The sequence below is a fragment of the Candoia aspera genome, chromosome 1 (assembly GCF_035149785.1).
Source record: "Candoia aspera isolate rCanAsp1 chromosome 1, rCanAsp1.hap2, whole genome shotgun sequence".
In the NCBI taxonomy this organism is placed as follows: domain Eukaryota; kingdom Metazoa; phylum Chordata; class Lepidosauria; order Squamata; family Boidae; genus Candoia; species Candoia aspera.
Genome location: NC_086153.1, coordinates 335,332,801 through 335,350,299, shown reverse-complemented (window position 1 = coordinate 335,350,299; position 17,499 = coordinate 335,332,801). Strand labels below are relative to the sequence as shown.

At 43.1% G+C, this 17,499-nt stretch overlaps 1 protein-coding gene across 5 annotated transcripts in view; it reads right to left on the bottom strand.

Annotated features, from left to right (window-relative positions):
• The window catches only part of SUGP2 (SURP and G-patch domain containing 2), a 43,573-nt gene that overhangs the window by 25,271 nt on the left and 803 nt on the right, over positions 1 to 17,499 (bottom strand). For 4 of the 5 annotated variants that reach the window (XM_063290835.1, XM_063290838.1, XM_063290837.1 and 1 more), the window contains exons 2-6: positions 14,386 to 14,507; positions 10,163 to 11,665; positions 8,125 to 8,242; positions 5,600 to 6,045; positions 2,226 to 2,337 (exon numbers count right to left, since the gene is read on the bottom strand). In XM_063290835.1, the coding sequence (XP_063146905.1) occupies positions 2,226 to 2,337; positions 5,600 to 6,045; positions 8,125 to 8,242; positions 10,163 to 11,665; positions 14,386 to 14,500 (2,294 nt within the window). In that variant the 5' untranslated portion in view covers positions 14,501 to 14,507. Of the gene's footprint in view, positions 1 to 2,225; positions 2,338 to 5,599; positions 6,046 to 8,124; positions 8,243 to 10,162; positions 11,666 to 14,385; positions 14,508 to 17,115; positions 17,221 to 17,499 lie in introns of those variants that run through there. The other variant, XM_063290836.1, reaches the window with a different exon arrangement.

Sequence of the window (17,499 nt, the reverse complement as noted above, 5' to 3'; positions counted from 1 at the left end):
CCTATGTAATATTACTTGGGGCATATAACCCACAATCTTGCCTAGTTTAGAGCTCTTCTGCGTTCTTTTGGTCAGTAGCCCAGTGACCACTGCAGCTGGGCAGGCTAATAAAAGACACTTGGTTGCATCTATCTCCAAATGCTTTGGTTCCTTAGGTAAGGGGACATTTCCCCCACAGCAGTCTGGCGCAGGCAGGAAGTCTTGACTATCGTTCACTGATATAATCCAGTAGCTAAAGGCTCAAATACTTCCCTTACCGTTCTTGCAAGGAAGAGAGTTTGAAATTTACATTTGTTAGCAATAAACCAAAGCATGCTGTACTAAGGCAAATATGGTTTGCCCACAAAACAAGATCCCAATACAGGTAGTCCTCATTTAATGACCATTTGTTTAGTGACAGTACAGACTTATGATGGTGGTAAAAAAGCCAACTTACAACCGGTGGTCACACTTATGACCGTCACAGCGTCACAGCAGTCACACGATCACGATTTGGGCGCAACTGCCATTTTCGACCTTCCTGGCTGGCTTCTGGCAAGCAAAATCAGTGGGGAACTGTGTGATTTGCTTAACAACCACATGGTTCACTTAATGGCTGTGACTAGCTTAATGACCGCCACAAAAAAGGTCATAAATTGGGTCAGATTTGCTTAATGACCGCTTAGCAACCAAAATTCCAGTCTCAATTGTGGTCATTATGCAAGGACTACCTATATAATATTTGGCCTGGTAGCACAAAAATAGGCTATGGAGTAAGAAATTTATATCTTTATATAACAATGTATATTCTATACTTCTAATGCATATGCACCACTCAGGTGCTCTAATTTTATTTATATATTTATCTATCAAATTTATATAGCTGCCTGTCTCATGAATGTGACTCTGGGTGATGTACAATAAAACCAACAATTAAAATATTGATAACCATTAAACAATTAAAACTTTAATATTCTATCTTAAGTCATGAAATCTTATTCCTATTTGTACTGGGAACCTATTGGCTTCACTTGCCTGCAAACACATGTACATTTCAGTGAATTAAAACAGATAAACCAAAGCAATACTTTTGGGCTATCATAGGAAGGGCTCATAACTTGGTACTGAAAAACATGTTTTGTGCAGAATTCTAGACTAAATCTCTGATATCTATAGTTCATGGGATTTCACCAGCACCAGAGTTGGAAAACATGTGTTTCTGCACAAAGTTTTGGAGGTCCTCTAAAACAGAAGTGGGCAACCTGTGCCTAGGGTCATACGCAATGCTCGTTGTAATTTCAAAACCCTCTCCAAGTGACCGGTTCAGATCGTTGACAATAGTAACCCTCTCTGTCCTGACAGCTTATAGAACAGGGAAGAAATGGGCTAAGAGAGAGAATGGGCCCCACCTTCTCTAAGTACAGACCTCAAGGGATCTGAGGAGTAGACAGGATTGTGTTGCCACAGTACCCAACCTTGTTTAGGCAACTGTGGCGGGTTTTGAGAAAACACACTGAGCTCAATTCCACATGGACAATATGGAATCTCCTGTACTCCCGGCTACCCCGGCAAGGTACAGTAGTCCAAATCTATTATTTCCTAATCCCAGGATTCTCAAAATTTTACGATACTAGAATCCTTTAAAACGATGACTGATGGCCTGGCCAGGAAAGTGGAGGTGCTACCAAACTTGCTTTGCACTGCACTGCCTGCTCTCCCTGGGCAAGCCTGCTGCAGGCTATAGGCTTGTCTACACCAGCCTGATCAGCTTTGTAAAGAACTGCTACAGTCCCCTCCCCCAAGTAACTTATGACTCAACCATTTAAAAAGTGCTGCCCTCACCTCAAAGAGAGTTGTATGTATTCCTCTCGTCTGACAGACTAAGAGATAGTACAGTGTGGTGGCCACACAACTGACTAGCAAATTAAGTCCCTCTGGTCGAAGGAGATGGGTGGTGACAAATTTGATAAACAAACGAACAAACCCCACCTCTATGACGATCCCATTAGAAGTGATCCTAGGCAAACCACTTGCTTTCCACCCAGTTCCCCCTCCCAGCCTGAAAAATGAGACTGCAGTCAACACTCTCACAAGCGTGTTGCGAGGATTTCAACAAGAGCACCATGTGCATATACCTATGAATTCTCTAGAGTATTATTAAATAATTTCAAAGCATTTCTCTTATCCATTTGTACTTTCCACTGACTAGCAAAATTGAGGAGAGGAATAACCAACAAAGCACTCACGATAGATCTGGATTATCTGCACTGTTATCGATGCTAAACTGCTCAATTTCCGGCCCAACCTCAGCAACAAACTCGGCCAGCTTCTGAGCGGTTACCATGACTTTAGGGTCCACTGAAAGGCAAGAGAAACAAACTGTTTAGGAGGAAGACTTTTTGCAAGGAAACACAGGTACAGAGGTACTATCAACAGGGCCTCATTTTGAATGCTGCTGAAAGGGAGAATAAAGAAACCACACGAAGCAGGTTTTCATCATTAGTCCCTGATGTAAAAATGCCAAGGACTGAACGTCGGACAACCTCCATGTAAAACCTCTGCTGTACTCCTGAGCCTTGACTCTTCATCAGGATCCTCTCCTCTATTATGAACTTAGTGCAGTGCTGTTGGGAAAAAAATCTTTCAGTGGCTCCCCATATCCACAAAATACTGTAGACAAGTATGATCCAAACGGTGCACCAAAAATGTAAATTTTTGGAGAACAGATTAACAGTTGCATTGAGATTATTTAGAATGAGAGCCAATTAGATGTCTAATGGCTCTAAAACAATTTTATGTTAAGCGCACAGCTGCACCAGAAAACACGGACTGCGCTTGCATCAGACACCATGCTATAAAGCGGTCTGATACACAGCGCAGTCTATCACCCAATCAGACTGTAATCTTAACTACAATCTATTACCATGGCGATCTTACCCTAAGCATGTTTTGCTACATCATCCAAACCCTGATCTAAGGTATGATTGCTTACTGTGGCTACATGTGTTTTGCTAGGCAAGGAGATGGGCCAGTTGAAAAGCCACAGAGCAAAAGCACTTCTGCGGTAGCCATCTCCGCTCCCCCTGCTTTTTTTGCATCTTCTGTGGGCATGCGGTGGGTCACTTTGGGCCAGCTAGCTTCAACCTGACTGAGACCTCTTGCTTTTGTCTCCATTTTTTGAAGTTGCAAGAAAAAACAAAAAAATGTGGAGGTATATAATACAAATGTGACTTGAATATCTGATTTTGGCCCTAGAAGAGATGGTGGGCATAACATGATCACCTGAGGCAGGGTAAGCAGGCTATTCTCTGGAGCACAGTTAACCCTGAAAACAGCTCAGTGACATGGAACACGTGAGCTCAGTCACTGAAATGACTCATCTGACAGCAGCAGCAACTATGAAAATCAATTAGATAGGACGTTAATGCTCCTACTTCAGATGAATGGTGGAATAAGGATTTGGGACCCATTCTTTATGAGTAGTATTAAAGATATAAGATTTACAGATGATCAGTTGACAGAAAAAAGGACAGAATGCTGGCCTTTAGCCACTACCTTCATTTGTTCAGCACGCACCTGGCCTACCTGGAGATCCAAAAGCATGCTTAGAAACTTAAGAAAACTGGCAGTTTCACTCTTACATTTAGTACTGCTGGATACCCAACCTCACTCTTGTGGGTCCCTGATTAGTTTACGATGGCTGAGGAAGCAACATAGCCTTTTTAAGGGACCAAATTAATTCTAAAGACTTTTACAAAGTCTGAAAAAGAACTTCCTTAGCCTCGAGAGTCAATATCAATTAGACTAGACTATTTGTGGTCTAGACAGATCAATCAGCCATGCTTAATATTCATCAACTTCCTATTTATAGACACACCTAGTAACCACACAGTGTGCTGGGAGCTTCAAGGGATGAAACTGGCTATAAGCTTTCCACAGGGATATCAGCACTACTCACTGATAGTGAACCGCTATGCTGAATGCATTTGCCCTACTGGCTCTGTAGGCATCCTCTGATGGCCTCTACTTAACCATGCTGTCATTTTACGCAGTGGAGCTGCAGATGCTGCACAAGAAAGCAGTAAAAATCTTTACTGAGGCAATCCAACAGTACTGCCTTGACCAATGGCCCCACACTTCATGCCACCTTGAGTGGAGAATCCACATAGGCACAGACCATGCTTCCATCTTGGCAAAACTATCAGTCATGCTCCCTTGGGTTGCTCTGCTTTGCAGCGTCAGTGAGGGGCACAATTTCCCTCCAGTGCTGGCCAAGATGACATATCAAACTGCTGGTGAAGATGCACACAGCTCACAGGACCAGGAGCACAAGCCTGAATGGAATATTTTGGCTTGAGAGAGAAGACATTATTTATTTATTCTTTATTCATTCAATATTTAAGGTGCCCACTCAGCATGTGACCCTGGGTAGTGAAAAACAATTAAAATTAATAAAAATATCAGCAACAACCAAAACAAAACAAAACAAAAAAGCATCATGCCAGGGCACACTTATGAACATTCCCAACCCCCTGAAAAACAGGCTCACTAAACATCCTGGCACAATGCCCGGAAAAAAAACACAAAGTTTTCAACTCCTTATGGAAGGCTATCTGTGTTCAGGCTATCAGAATCTCTGGGGTTGTGCTGTTCTACAAGGCAGGTGCAGCAAAAGAAAAAGCTGAGAATATAATGATACTCTTCAGATACCTGAAAGGACATCATGCAGAAGAAAGCCAAGATCTATTCTCTTATAACCCCTGAGTGTAGGACATGGAATGCCTTCAGTTACAGGAAGGCAAATTACGATTAAATGTTTTTAAAAAGGCTTCCTAATAATAGCAGCTTGACAGAAAAACAGATGGGGTGGGCTCTCCTTTTCAAGTGGAGGTTAGAGAGTCATTTGCTGGAAATGCTCCTTTCGGATTCCTGTAGGCCCAAATGACTCCTTCCACAATACCAATCTGGATGCAAGCTGCTTGTGGAATACTGGTCTTTCATGGAATGCCCTTTCAGAAACATCGGTGAAGCCCTGGACATCCCCTACGGCAAAACCCAGCTCGCTTATATGGGAGTTTGGTCTTCTTAACCTGACCTTGGAAAACAGGCAATTTGGGCTCTGCAAATTAAAGGGGTGCTCTGGGAGCTGCAAAAGGGGTTCTGACAGGGCTGCCCACAGCAGATGCAGAAATGCAACCAGGGCTTCCTTGTTCTGGGTGCAGAAGGTTCCACGTTCAACCCCCAGTACACCCAGCTGAAGCAAACAGAAGGTGAGGATGGACAGATAATCTTGTCCTTTTATCAGGGGCTGCATTCTATACAGCAGATACAATCTAAATTTTGAAGCATTTACAGTGGTCTTTAATTAAAATCAAACTCCCCATCCATTTTTTATTCAGTTCATCTCCTGCTTCTCTAGGTAAGCAAACATTTTATTTCACAGTTTTCTCACATTAAAAATGGCAATTTTTAAGAACTTCTGGGGGCCACACTGAGGGCTTCTGGCAGCTGCACATAACCCTGAGACCTCAGGCAGGATCCCTCTGGGCTAGACAGAAAAGTCACCTGAGTTGTTTGTGGCATTTCCTAAGAGCACTGCCTCCTCTTTGGTTTCACCTACCGTCAGGGAACTGGCTCATCAGAGACTGGGGGTTTTCTGAAAGCCTCCGTGAGTCCGTTTTGCCTGAAGTGTCTTTTAGGGACGGCGTCGTTGCCTGATCACTGCTGGGTCTGTCACTGCTGGAACTGGAAATCTGTGTGCGTGGTGGCTGCTGCTTCAGCAGCGACCCGGCAGACAAGAGCGTCTGGGTCCCAATGGTGGACTTCTTCCCTTTCCGGGCTCTCGCGGCCCTCTGCAGGATCCCAGGCCGCCTCCTCTGGAAGAGCTTCTTCTTGATACTGGCTACTTTCCTTCTGTACAAAAGGATCCTCACTGCTTCTGAGATTTGCTGCTCAGAGGTCTTCCTGTCTTTGGCTTCCTCCTTTGCTGCAGACAGAAGCCGCTCCATCTCACCCAGCTTCAGCTTATAATACTTGTATTCCAGGCTTCCCTCTTCGTGAAGAAACCTGTTTTATGAGGAAAAGATGGCTTAATCAACACTGGTGGCAAGAGAGGAGATGGGAACTATCCCCTTATTCTATCAGGGACCTTCACTCAGAGATAATTTGGACAAAGACAGCTACAAACAGAACCCTGGTTCTTCCTCTTGCTACACCTTTTCTATTTCTCCCCTGCTTCACAGGCTGCTGGGGAAGGCAGACTGCTCTTCCAAAGCCTGAGCTAATACAGGTCATCCTCACTTAACAACCATCCATTTAGTGACAGTTCGGACTTACAACAGTGCTGAAAAAACGACTTACAACTGGTACTTACACTGCAGCGTCCCCATGGTCATGTGATGATGATTTGGATGCTTGGCAACCAGTTCGCATTTATGACTGTCGCAGCGTCCCACAGTCACATGGTCGCCATTTTTGACCTTCCTGGCTGGCTTCTGGCCAGCAAAATCAATGGGGAACCACATGGTTTGCTTAACAACCACCTGGTTTGCTTAACCCCCATCGCGATTCGCTTAGCAACCGCCGCAAAAAAGTTGGAAAATCAGGTCGGATTCAATGACCGCTTCACTTAGCAACCAAAATTCCAGTCCCAACTGTGGTTGTTAAGCGAGGACTACCTGTAGCATGTAAATACTTTTGAAATTAAGCTAAGAACTACCGGTTGCTTGCACTGACTGTTCATTCCTGCTTAGAGGCTCGAATGCAGACCTGGATGGCCAACAATACTGGCTCTACCACCTGCTCATACGTAGTATGAAAGGCAGGTGAACAACAACTATGTAAACCCCTTTCTCCTACAAGCTGCACGAGACACTGTGGCAGAGCTTTTTATGCACCTCTGACAATTATGGCCATCGCTTCACGTCTTGACTTGCACACAAGTAAGCAACTGAGATATATCTTAAGAGCAAAGGGCGCTCTCTCCGCTCTCCTAAGTGGTGGTTGTGGCGGAAGAGACTTGGGAGGTTTTGAGGGGAAGGGCTGCATACTCCTTTGTCATGCCTCAGCTTGGAAGAAAGTGAAAATCAGGCAGTAACCTTTGGTATGTATAAGTGAGTTTTGTATGGACTGGTGTTTACTGTGTATGCTAAGAATAATTCAAAGAAGAAGAAAAAAGTGGTTGAGATACCTTGAAAACAAACTGATTCCATCTGAAGCCAACTGAGTCCCCATTCCTTGCGAGAGACATGGGTATGAACAAAACCTATTCTGTGGTAGCCCGCATGTTATGGAACTCTCTCCCCTTGGAGGTATGAGTGGCCCCAACCCTTCTTACTTTTCACAAGCAAGGGAAGACAGTGTAATCTGTAATTCCAAGCTCAAGTAACAATCAGAATTTGTAACCCCCAAAAGGAGGAACTTGCCACTTGAGACAGAGAGCAGCCCCTTCAGCCATGGACTGCAGGCAGGTCAACTAGCCCTCCCCAAGAGGACACCTCCAGAAAGCACCCTTTGGGAGCAGGGGCCTCATCTCCCTGATGCCAGTCTCCTTAACAGCGCAGGCAGCACACAGAGTAGGAGAGGAAGAGACAGAGACTACCGACGTGCAACATGCTAACCTACATTGTGTAAGAAGACAAGCCACCAGTTGTGGCTTAGCATTTGTCTGGACCCAGGGGAATATTTAGCAGCCACTAATCCTCCAGGAAAACGATGCCAGACACAGACACGGCCACAGAGCACAGTCACTCTTCAGCCATGACTCTCCTGCTCCCCAGCTATAGCACTTTCACTGGGTGGCCACATAAGCTATAATGAAGTATGCTGTACAAAAGTGCTCCAGAAGTATTTTAAGGCTGTTTTAAGGAAGGGGATGAAGCTTGGGATGGGCAATCTGGTGTAAATAAGATGAAAGTCCTCAGCTGAAAACCATGCCTGATCTAGGTCCTAAATCCAGCCCTATTTATTTGCTTATTTAAGCACATTCAGGTTTCAGTGGGTTCCTGAACAGAATAAGACATCTCAAACCAATCATTTTCTAACTTACCTTATAGAACCATCACAAAGATATGAAAAAATTGGGGCCAGATATTGCCTCCAAGCTCCTTGAATGATCCAAAGACAAGAAACAAGTAAGATAAGTACCAATACTCCGGGTTGTGTCCCAGTTCAGCCTTCTCTTTCCCTGTTAACATGCCAGAAACCATCGCATTCACTAGTTTTTCAATCGTCTCAACAACTTTCCTATCAGCACGCTGCAGGGCTATGCAAACAAAGAACAAGTATCAAACAAGAAAAAAACAATTAGAAGTCACAATAACAATGAACGTAGCAACTTGATGTCTTCCTGCAAGTAAACTTATCAGACAATTCCAAAAAGTCTATGTTCATCACCATTATCACTGGTAATGGGCACAAGTCTGTTTATGTGTTCAGTTTAATTCTGTACCACAAACTCTGTGGGCTGTGAGCGCACTGAAGAGTTTTACTTCGTGCCACGGGCCACAGCCCCAATATATACCTGTTACCATTTGCACTTACCAGAGACCTCAAAAACTTTATTTAGAATGTTCCCAGACTAATCACTTAGTAGCTTTTTTATAAATCCAACTATTTATACATTCTTCAGTACAGACTCCTGGATAGCATAATCAACAAATCTGCTTACTGAGTGTTGCATTCAATAAGCAAGTTAAGAGAAACCAACCTATAATTGCATTTTGAAATGCCTTTGGTGGGGGGGCAGGAGGAGATATTCCTTAACAATAGGCTTACTACCTTCTGTTCGTTACATCATTTTTCCAGACCTCCCCTCGCATTTTGTCAGCTGACAATCTACTTCCAGTACATAGAGACTGGCTACTATATTTCTTGTTCAAAGAAGGTGGTTTGTTCTTAAGCAATGGTTTCCTTCCATTATGCATAGTCAGATTTTGCCAAGTCCTTTATTTAAAGACTATGTAATAAACTTTTTTGGGAACTGGGATGAAGTGGAGTCTGCTCCACCTACTCAACATACCTGCTTGGGATTTCACAGCGCACTTCCCCCTGCCTCGTTCAAAAGACAGACTAGTGTTGGAGGGTCTACTAAATCAGGAGGTTACAACATATTAGAACATTAAGATCACCAATTAGAGGCAGGGGAAAAGCACAGGCTCACAAGTGCAAACAGATGCAAAATGAGGGGGTCTGGGGGAAAAGCAGGTTAACGGAATGCACCCAAATGACAACACTCTTAAAACCTTGATTATTCCAGACTGCCATTCAGAGGACTTCAGAGGCAATGGATAAAATTACCCTGCAGATGGACAAAATCCACTGTTTCCAAAGCAGCCCAGAGAGCTGATAAAATTACATTTGTATCAATTGCATAAGTATTCAGCTGCCCTATTTTTTTCGTAAATTCAGATTTAGCCAACATTTGGTTTTAAATTACATCCCTCTTCCTATGGATTGTTAGATTCAGGTTTTACAGTTATGCTACGATGATCTAAATAAACATATAAATAAAAAACTAACGAACTTACAGTAATTCAAAGAACTTAACTGAGGTGGGGAGAGGTAATCCTATTAAATAATACACTGCAATCCAGAAATCTATCAGTAGAACTCCTCTTTCTGTTTAACCTTCCAAATCAATCTATAATTTTAAGAATCTGAATGAGATATTTTTATTTTTAAGCCTTTTGTATGGGAGAAGCAGGTTTTAAAAAAAATTAAAATAAACACACATCTGTTTCTGGATGAGCACTTCTGAATTTGCCTTAAAACTTTAAAAATGTGAAAAGTGGGCATTAGAACCAATCAGATAAATAGCCTCTTCTAAAAAATACCAGGTGCAACACACTTATCTTAAAACCCAAACCTTCCTTTTTACAACTTGCATGCAAGTAAAACCATCCCAATAAAATGACAACGTATCTTGAACTGAGAATAGCTGCAACTACTATTATATAGCCAAAATAAAGTTCAAGGATGAAAGGGTTACATTGCAGGTAAAGAGGATCTGAGTTCAAATTTCAACTCAGAATGAAATTTTGAGATAGCCTCTCTCCCTCAACCCAGTCTATTTCATAGAGATAAAATGAAAGACAGAACATCGCTCCTGATTGCTCTGGGACATACACTAAAAAGGCCTCTTCATTCTTAATTTTAGGTCTGATTTCCATGACATTCCACTGACCCTGAGCCGGAGGACTGGCAGCTGGTCTCTTTAACTGCATCTGGCAGCCACTTTTCTCCAACCAACTTTGCAAATTTTCTATATATTCTCTTCCAAACAAGGCAGAAGTATCAAAATTGGGAAACAAGGTAGGAGGAGGGGCCAATTCCTGGATGCTTAGGGCCTCCAAGATCTTTTCCTGCCTGAAAGCAGAGGCCAGGGCGAAGGTTTGCCCCAAAAGGGCCAAGGATTTGCGGCAGAGGGAAATGGTAGTTTCAAAAGCAGCAGCCATCTGCCTTAAGTCACTGAAGCTATTAGTTTTGATGCTGAGCTCATAGGCGTTACAGGCCATCAGCAGAGGTGTGGTGCTCCTGAGCAGGTAGTCCTGGAGTCGCATCACATACCGATCAAAAGGCTTAATGACCTCAAAAAAACAATTCTTGGTCACCATCACCCTTTTCTCCAACAGCAAATTCAGAAACTGGCTGTCCACTTTTGGTGTTCTCAGAGCTGCATGTTGCAGCGTCTTGACACTGGTCATACAGAAGTCTTGGTGCTCAGCTTTCAGCAAACACTTAAAGGATGCCAGCATTTTGGCACAGGTCTCTGTCTCCAGTGTGAAGAGCACCCGGAAAAGTTCTGAATACTCTGGGTCTCTCTTAATTTCATGGAAGCCAGCCCATTTGATTATTTCAACCCCAAAATTTGCAAAAATATCAGAAGGATCTACAAGTTCCAAGTCTGGTTCTTTGATCCGGGCGTACCCTGTAGATTTCAGATTTCCCTCTTGCTGTAGCCCCCTTTGAGAGGCCAGACCGGGCCTTTGGTTATGTTGGGGGCGAGGAGAAGGTACAGTTTTCTGCTTGGAGTGATCCACAGGATTTAACAGAAGATCATCTGCTGGGGACAAGGTTTTAGCGGCCCATTTCTTGAGACGAGCCGCCAACTCCTCCTTACTTCTGGCCATGCCTTGAGTTGCCATGCCATGTTTCCCTCGGGGACTTCTCCCCCTCCCAATGTTCAAAGAAGGGCTGAATTCTCTCTCAGTCTCAAGACTATGCTCCAGGTCATAATTCTGACTACAGGCAGTCCTATAATCCTCTTCCAAAAGCCCTGGTGAACTGAAATCGCCCAACAGTTCTGGTGAGTCATAGTCAGCATCACGGCGTCTGGAGGGTTCTCGAACAGGAGCACGGCCATATTCCCGTTCCCGTGAGGCAGAGTGGCCATAGTTCCGATCCCGGGAAGATGGGCCAGCATACTCCCTTTCCACTGAAGATGAATGGCCGTAGTCTTGTTCATAGGAAGACAGCTGGCCGTAGTCCCGGTTCCGTGAAGACAGTTCAGTGCTGCTTTTGGAATAGTAACCCTCCTCCTCTGTGACATGGCTGCTGGACCTATAAGAAGGCAGCGAATACTCATCCCTAGCATCTTTCCTCCAGTCATCCTGCACGAACTTCCCACCGTCATGAAAATCTTCCTCCTCCTCACTGTACTGGGCCCGTGTGACTGGCCGCGAGTGAACTGGATAAAGAGACAAAAGACAGCTGCTGCTCACAGAAGTACTGAACAGTAATGCTACCATCCACTAGCCCCACAAAAATCTTAATTTGGAAGAGCTGAAAAAGGATTAGCCAATATATCACACAACTCCGTATTCTACTGGACCATTCAAGATTACCTAATCAAAGGTAAAATAGTCTGTTTAGTAAATCAGGATAATTTATAACTAAGCATAAAAGCCTACTCAGATCTGCCTCTTCTGTAACAGCTGTGGAAGGCTGAAAGTGAACATTATTTGCACTGTTGTTTTTTGCATCACTATCACACTTTTCATTGACTGGCCTTTTTGACAAATGGATATAGTTGTTACACCAAACTCTCTGAATTCAGCAGAACTTCCAATAGGAAACAACGGGACTGCTTGGAAATAAGTACAGCATCTGTATTCAGGAACTTGCAAACTTAACAGTTAGATTCCCTTTCTTTCTAGTGCTGCTCCTTTCTCCATTCAGACCCAACCTTGCCAAAAAAAGCATGAAATAAAATAGTGTGCTGATGACTGATAAAATGAAGAAAGAGCTAAAGCAAGGTTCGGTAATCACTAGGCAGGCCAGAACAGTTTGTTTTTATGAGGTGAGAAAGAATGCCATCGTTTGGCTGAAGGAGCCTTCCCACTGCATAAAGATTCTTATTTGAGGGGGAAAATAAGCTTTTTAACACTGTATCTGGCAGAAACATTATTTCTGCTTAGACTAACAGGGCCTTTCCTTTCCCTCTCAGTCACGCTGCTTCAGATGCTAAATCCCTGTTGCCGTTTGGCTGCAAGAACCCACCAACGTATATCAAGAGATGTAAGCATGGCTCCCAGCTCAGGGTTGCACTGTCTGCAGCCAAGGGGTACAAATACACATTTCTTCCCTTTATTCCTTCAGCAGAAAATCCTGATTCTTGGACATCTTTTGCCTTGGTTAGTTAGTGCACTCTTCTCTCTGGCCTTCCATCTTTCATTTACAGCCAGCCCTCCAGAGCCAAAGTTATTCAACTTCCTTGACACACTAATTATGTGATAACCATACAGTTTCCTGAAGTCACATTCAGTTCCTGGAACTTCAGGGATAATTCCATACAGTTTTGCTGGCAACAATAAAGAAGCTTGCTTATTTATTTATTTATATTTATCAAACTTTATCACCGCCCATCTCCCTCCCAAGGAGGGACTCATATATAGTTGCCCATCTCATGAAAGTAACTCTGGGTGTCGTACAACAGTCCAATTAAAACAGTAAATATATAAAACAATTATTACATAAAATCAGTATATAATAATTACTAAAAACATTAAAACAATAAAACAAGAGCTAAAAACAGAAAGGAAATAATAGACGGAGGCATGTTAACAATAGCAGAGCCACCTCACTGGTTCACCTGTCCGCAGGGGCCCCCAGGCCTGCTGGCACAACCAGGTCTTGAGGGACCTCTGGAACCTCAGGGGTGATGAGCCAACCTCATCTCCGGGGAGGGAAGATTCCACTGTGGGGGTGCCACAACAGAAAAGGCCCACTGCTTAGGGTCCACCAAATGTAGCTCCCTAGGCAACAGAACCCCAACACGCCCACTCTGCTGGATCTGGTGGGACGGGCAGATGAAATCAGGGAGAGGTGGTCCCACAAATAACCTGGCCCTATGCCACGAAGGGCTTTAAAGGTCAACACCAGCACCCTGAATTGGACCTGGAAACAGACTGGCAACCAATGCAGCTCGTGAAGCAGGTGTAATGTGTGTTCTGCCAGGAACACAAATAACTACCCATGTGTGCTGCATTCTGCACCAGCTGAAGTTTCTGAACACTCTTCAAGAGCAGCCCCATGCAGAGCGCATTGCAGTAGGCCAACTGGGAGGTGACCAGGGTGTGAGTGACCATGAGTAAGGCCCCTCGGTCCAGGAACAGGTGCAGCTGGCGCACAATACGAAGTTGTGCAAAAGCCCTCCTAGCCACGACTGCCACCTGCTCACTGAGCAGGAGTCGTGAGTCCAGGAGGACTCCCAGGTTACGCACAAGACCTGTTTGGGGCAGTGCAACATTTGCACAGAATCTAGAAACAGACAGGGAACCAAGGAGGAGAATTAAGAAGTGACTTCAGCTAATGGCAGCACTGGACTAACCTAAGTAGTGACAAAAAAGGCAAAAGAACAGGAAAGAAAAGCTGTAGTAATCTCCAAGGAAGAGGAGGGAAGTTGAATCTCCAAGCCCAACATAAGCATCACTATCACATGACAGTGAAACAGTGTTACATAAAAATTCAAGAGGATCAGAGGCTTTTGATTCCCGTTGCCACTGAGGGCAATAATAATTTTGCAAGGCCCTGAAGACATGGTTTTGCCAACAGGAATGGGGACACAGGAGTGTGGTGGAGCCAGTGCAGTGGCTGTGCTGATTGTTTGGTGAATAGAATTATGGGCTGTGGAGTTTTATGTATTTTATTATTTTTTTATACACTTAGATAGGGATAGAGAAATAGATAGATTTTAAATTATTGCTTTTTTGTGTTGTTTTTATATTTGTTTTAATTGTTTGTAAGCTGCCCTGAGTCATATATACAAGATGGGTGACTATATAAATTTGAATAATAAATAAGATGCCTATGAAAGTGCACAATCAGGAGATTCCACTCAAAGTCCTAAACAGGTGGCAATAGTTGACTTCATAAAGATCAGAGAGGCATTTGGCCAATCAGTGCTACCTCTGAGCTGGTGAAGAGCCTCATCGATCGGATCACTTCGGTCCAGACGATATCGTTTTGCCTTGACTTGCATGATTGCATCAAAAGATTCCCGTGTCATCCGTCGGGAGGCCATCTTGACTCTGCAACCAAAAGTGAGGAAGTTTAAGAATAAGCATTTGCCAGTGACATCTTTTTATGTCCTATGCTTTCACAAAAGACAGGTCTAGGTAAGATTGCTAGATCATCAACCATCTAAGCCCAGACCTGCTTAGATTCAGCAGAAGAACCATATTTTATGTGGAAAGAATTGGTCACATGGAATAAAAAGCAAGGGTTGTAGGAACTCTGGTTTACTATGAATAAACTGGTTTATTAGAGCACTATCTAGACCACTGTTTCTCAACCTCAGCAACTTTAAGATGTGTGGACTTCTAAGAATACCCCAGCCAGCATGCTGAATTCTGGAGCTGAAGTTCACACACCTTAACATTGCTGAGGTTGAGAAACACTGGTCTAGACTCAATATCTTAGTTTAATAACATTGCTCTTGACTGCATCACGGTCACTGGAGGGAGAGAACACGAAGAAAAGCACTTAATTTCCCCCCAAAATCCCAATGCACCCAAATTTATTATTTTCTCACAAGAATCATGAATGTATGTCATATGACTTATGGTGCCATTTTTTTTGGCATGATTGAGGTGGGTTACAAACTGGGGCTTCCCACAGCACCAATTCTGTCAGGACCATAACACTACAGGATATTAAACAAGCTTATACATTCCAGAAGTCCAAAAATGAAATTATTAACAATCAACACAATCCATTAATATTTGTATACATGACAATCAAACAATAATTGTAAAACATTTAGCACATTTAATTTAATGAGAAACAGACACAAAGAACAAGTTCAGAGAATAGCAGGCAAAGCGGGGAATGTGTCAAGAAGCAATTTGCTTTAGATGGTGTTCAGTTATAGACAAGACAGAAAGAGGGAAAAAAAGAGATTCTTGCCACAACAAATAAAGGAAGAAATTTGAGGCTTCTTGCCACAGCAAGGGAGAGAACTTTTTCATGTGCAGCTCACAAACACATGCTGAATTGGAGCACCATTTGCACATACAGGCACTACTTCACTTGGGAAAGGAAAATAAAATAGAGAGAAGTTGCAGAGAAAAAGGAAAAGAGTAACTTTTCTTTACAGCGCTGGACTATATTAGCATACAGTTCTGGTCCTCAAAAGGTGGTGTTAGATACATCCTCCAGCAGATGGATCATGGGCTGGATCTGCTCAGTGTATTCCTTGGCTTTCTGAAATTATGGTTCTCCCAGAGCTGAGGACTCGGACCAGGTCAAAGGATGGGCACTGGTATACTGCTCCTTTGCCTGATTTGGAACCCAGCTGATCAGATAAGAGCCAGCTTGGTGGAGTGGTGAAGGCACCAGGCTAGGAACCGGAAGACCGTGAATGCTAGTCTTGCCTTGGGCACAAAACCAGCTGGGTGACCTGGCTGTAGTTACTGATGGGAAAAAAACTCAAGAGTGACTTATTCCTTCTCCTGGGCTGAGGGAAGAGGAAGAGATTCTTTAGCAGAATGACTAGTAAAAGACAGGATGTTCTTATTCTAATCATGGATCTAAGGCTTTTGCCTTTAGGCAGTATTTGCAATTTTAAGCGTTAATCAGAAGGTGAGAAGTCCTGTATTAAGAGAGTTCACCAGAGAATGGGGGAATGCTTGCAGAAGCTCACATGTGTTATCCTGGGAGGGTCTTCTCTAAATTTAAATTACAGAAAAGCTTCTCTTTTGCCAAGGTGGAATGGAGACTCTTTTTTCAACTGCAGGATATCCTACCCAACATGTGTGAAAGCTTCTTCACAATTCCCTTTGTTGTTTACAACCAGGCATCATGCAGTAATATCCAGAAGACCAAATTCTCCCATCTCCTCCTATAAACACTTTAAGGGCCAAAGATTACCACAATGGAGCAAACTGCAATGGGGGGGGGGGGAAATCACGCTGCAGCCTAGAAGCATTATCCATGAAAAGGATCAAAAGCATTTCACACTTGGGCTAAAACAGAATTAATCAGCATTTGATCAGCATGATGAATTTCTAATACTGCTTCAATTCCCAATTCTTAAGAGATGTTTAAAAACAATTAGAGAACACAGAGTTCTGAAAAGAGAGGAAGAAATATATCATGCCCTTGTAAATGAAAACAAAGAAAAGTGTAGGGTCAAATGTCATATTATATGCAAGGATATAATTAATAGAGTTCAGTGGCTAGTTTAATTAATGGTTTTTCCTCTGGCCATAAACTCCAATTAGAAATGACATTTGCACTTTTAACACACACGCTATATATACTTTTTTCATGGGTAGGACATTCTGAATCTTTTTTTAGTTGTCTTTTCTAAGGTATACAGTATCTTTCTTCAGATTAGCAATTACAACCAGATTTTGAATTCTGGCTCCATGCTGGATTTGCACAAAAGGCATTTGGATTTCCCACGCAATCCCTTTCCTAATAATCTTAGGCTGCCCTGTCATTTTCCTGCATCTTTTCTTCAGTATTTCAAAAAGGCACCTTTATTTAGATTTGAGTACAATGCAGTTTAGTTAAGTTTAATCAATCCTCAAAAGTATTGATTTTTGTCAAAACCTCACATTTCTCATTTTTTGCAATTTCATATTCATTCCCTATGCTAAAATATTCCCAAAACTCATTGACAAAGTTACTTACAGCAAATCCAGCTCTCTTTTCAGAGAAAGTGAACAGGAACTGAGGACAAGTCTCCCTCCATATAGTACTTTGTTCAAAAGGATTCTCTATTCCTCCTCAGCAATGTTACCAAGAAACTAAAAAAAGAACGAATATGCATGCTAGAAGGGATGGGGGCTGTAGTCAAATACATCTAGGGGATGCTAGGTGGGGGGGGGGGGCACCTACAATCTAACAAAACAACCCAGATTCTTAAAAGTCCTCTCAGATCGCCACCCACGTCAGGCCCGATGGTGAGGGAAAGCATTGGCGGGCGTTGAGAAGGCTCTCCCAAGAATAACCCCACAAAGCCAGGCAAACGTGAAATGTACCAATTTTTTTCGCGCCTTTAAGAACAGCTGAGTC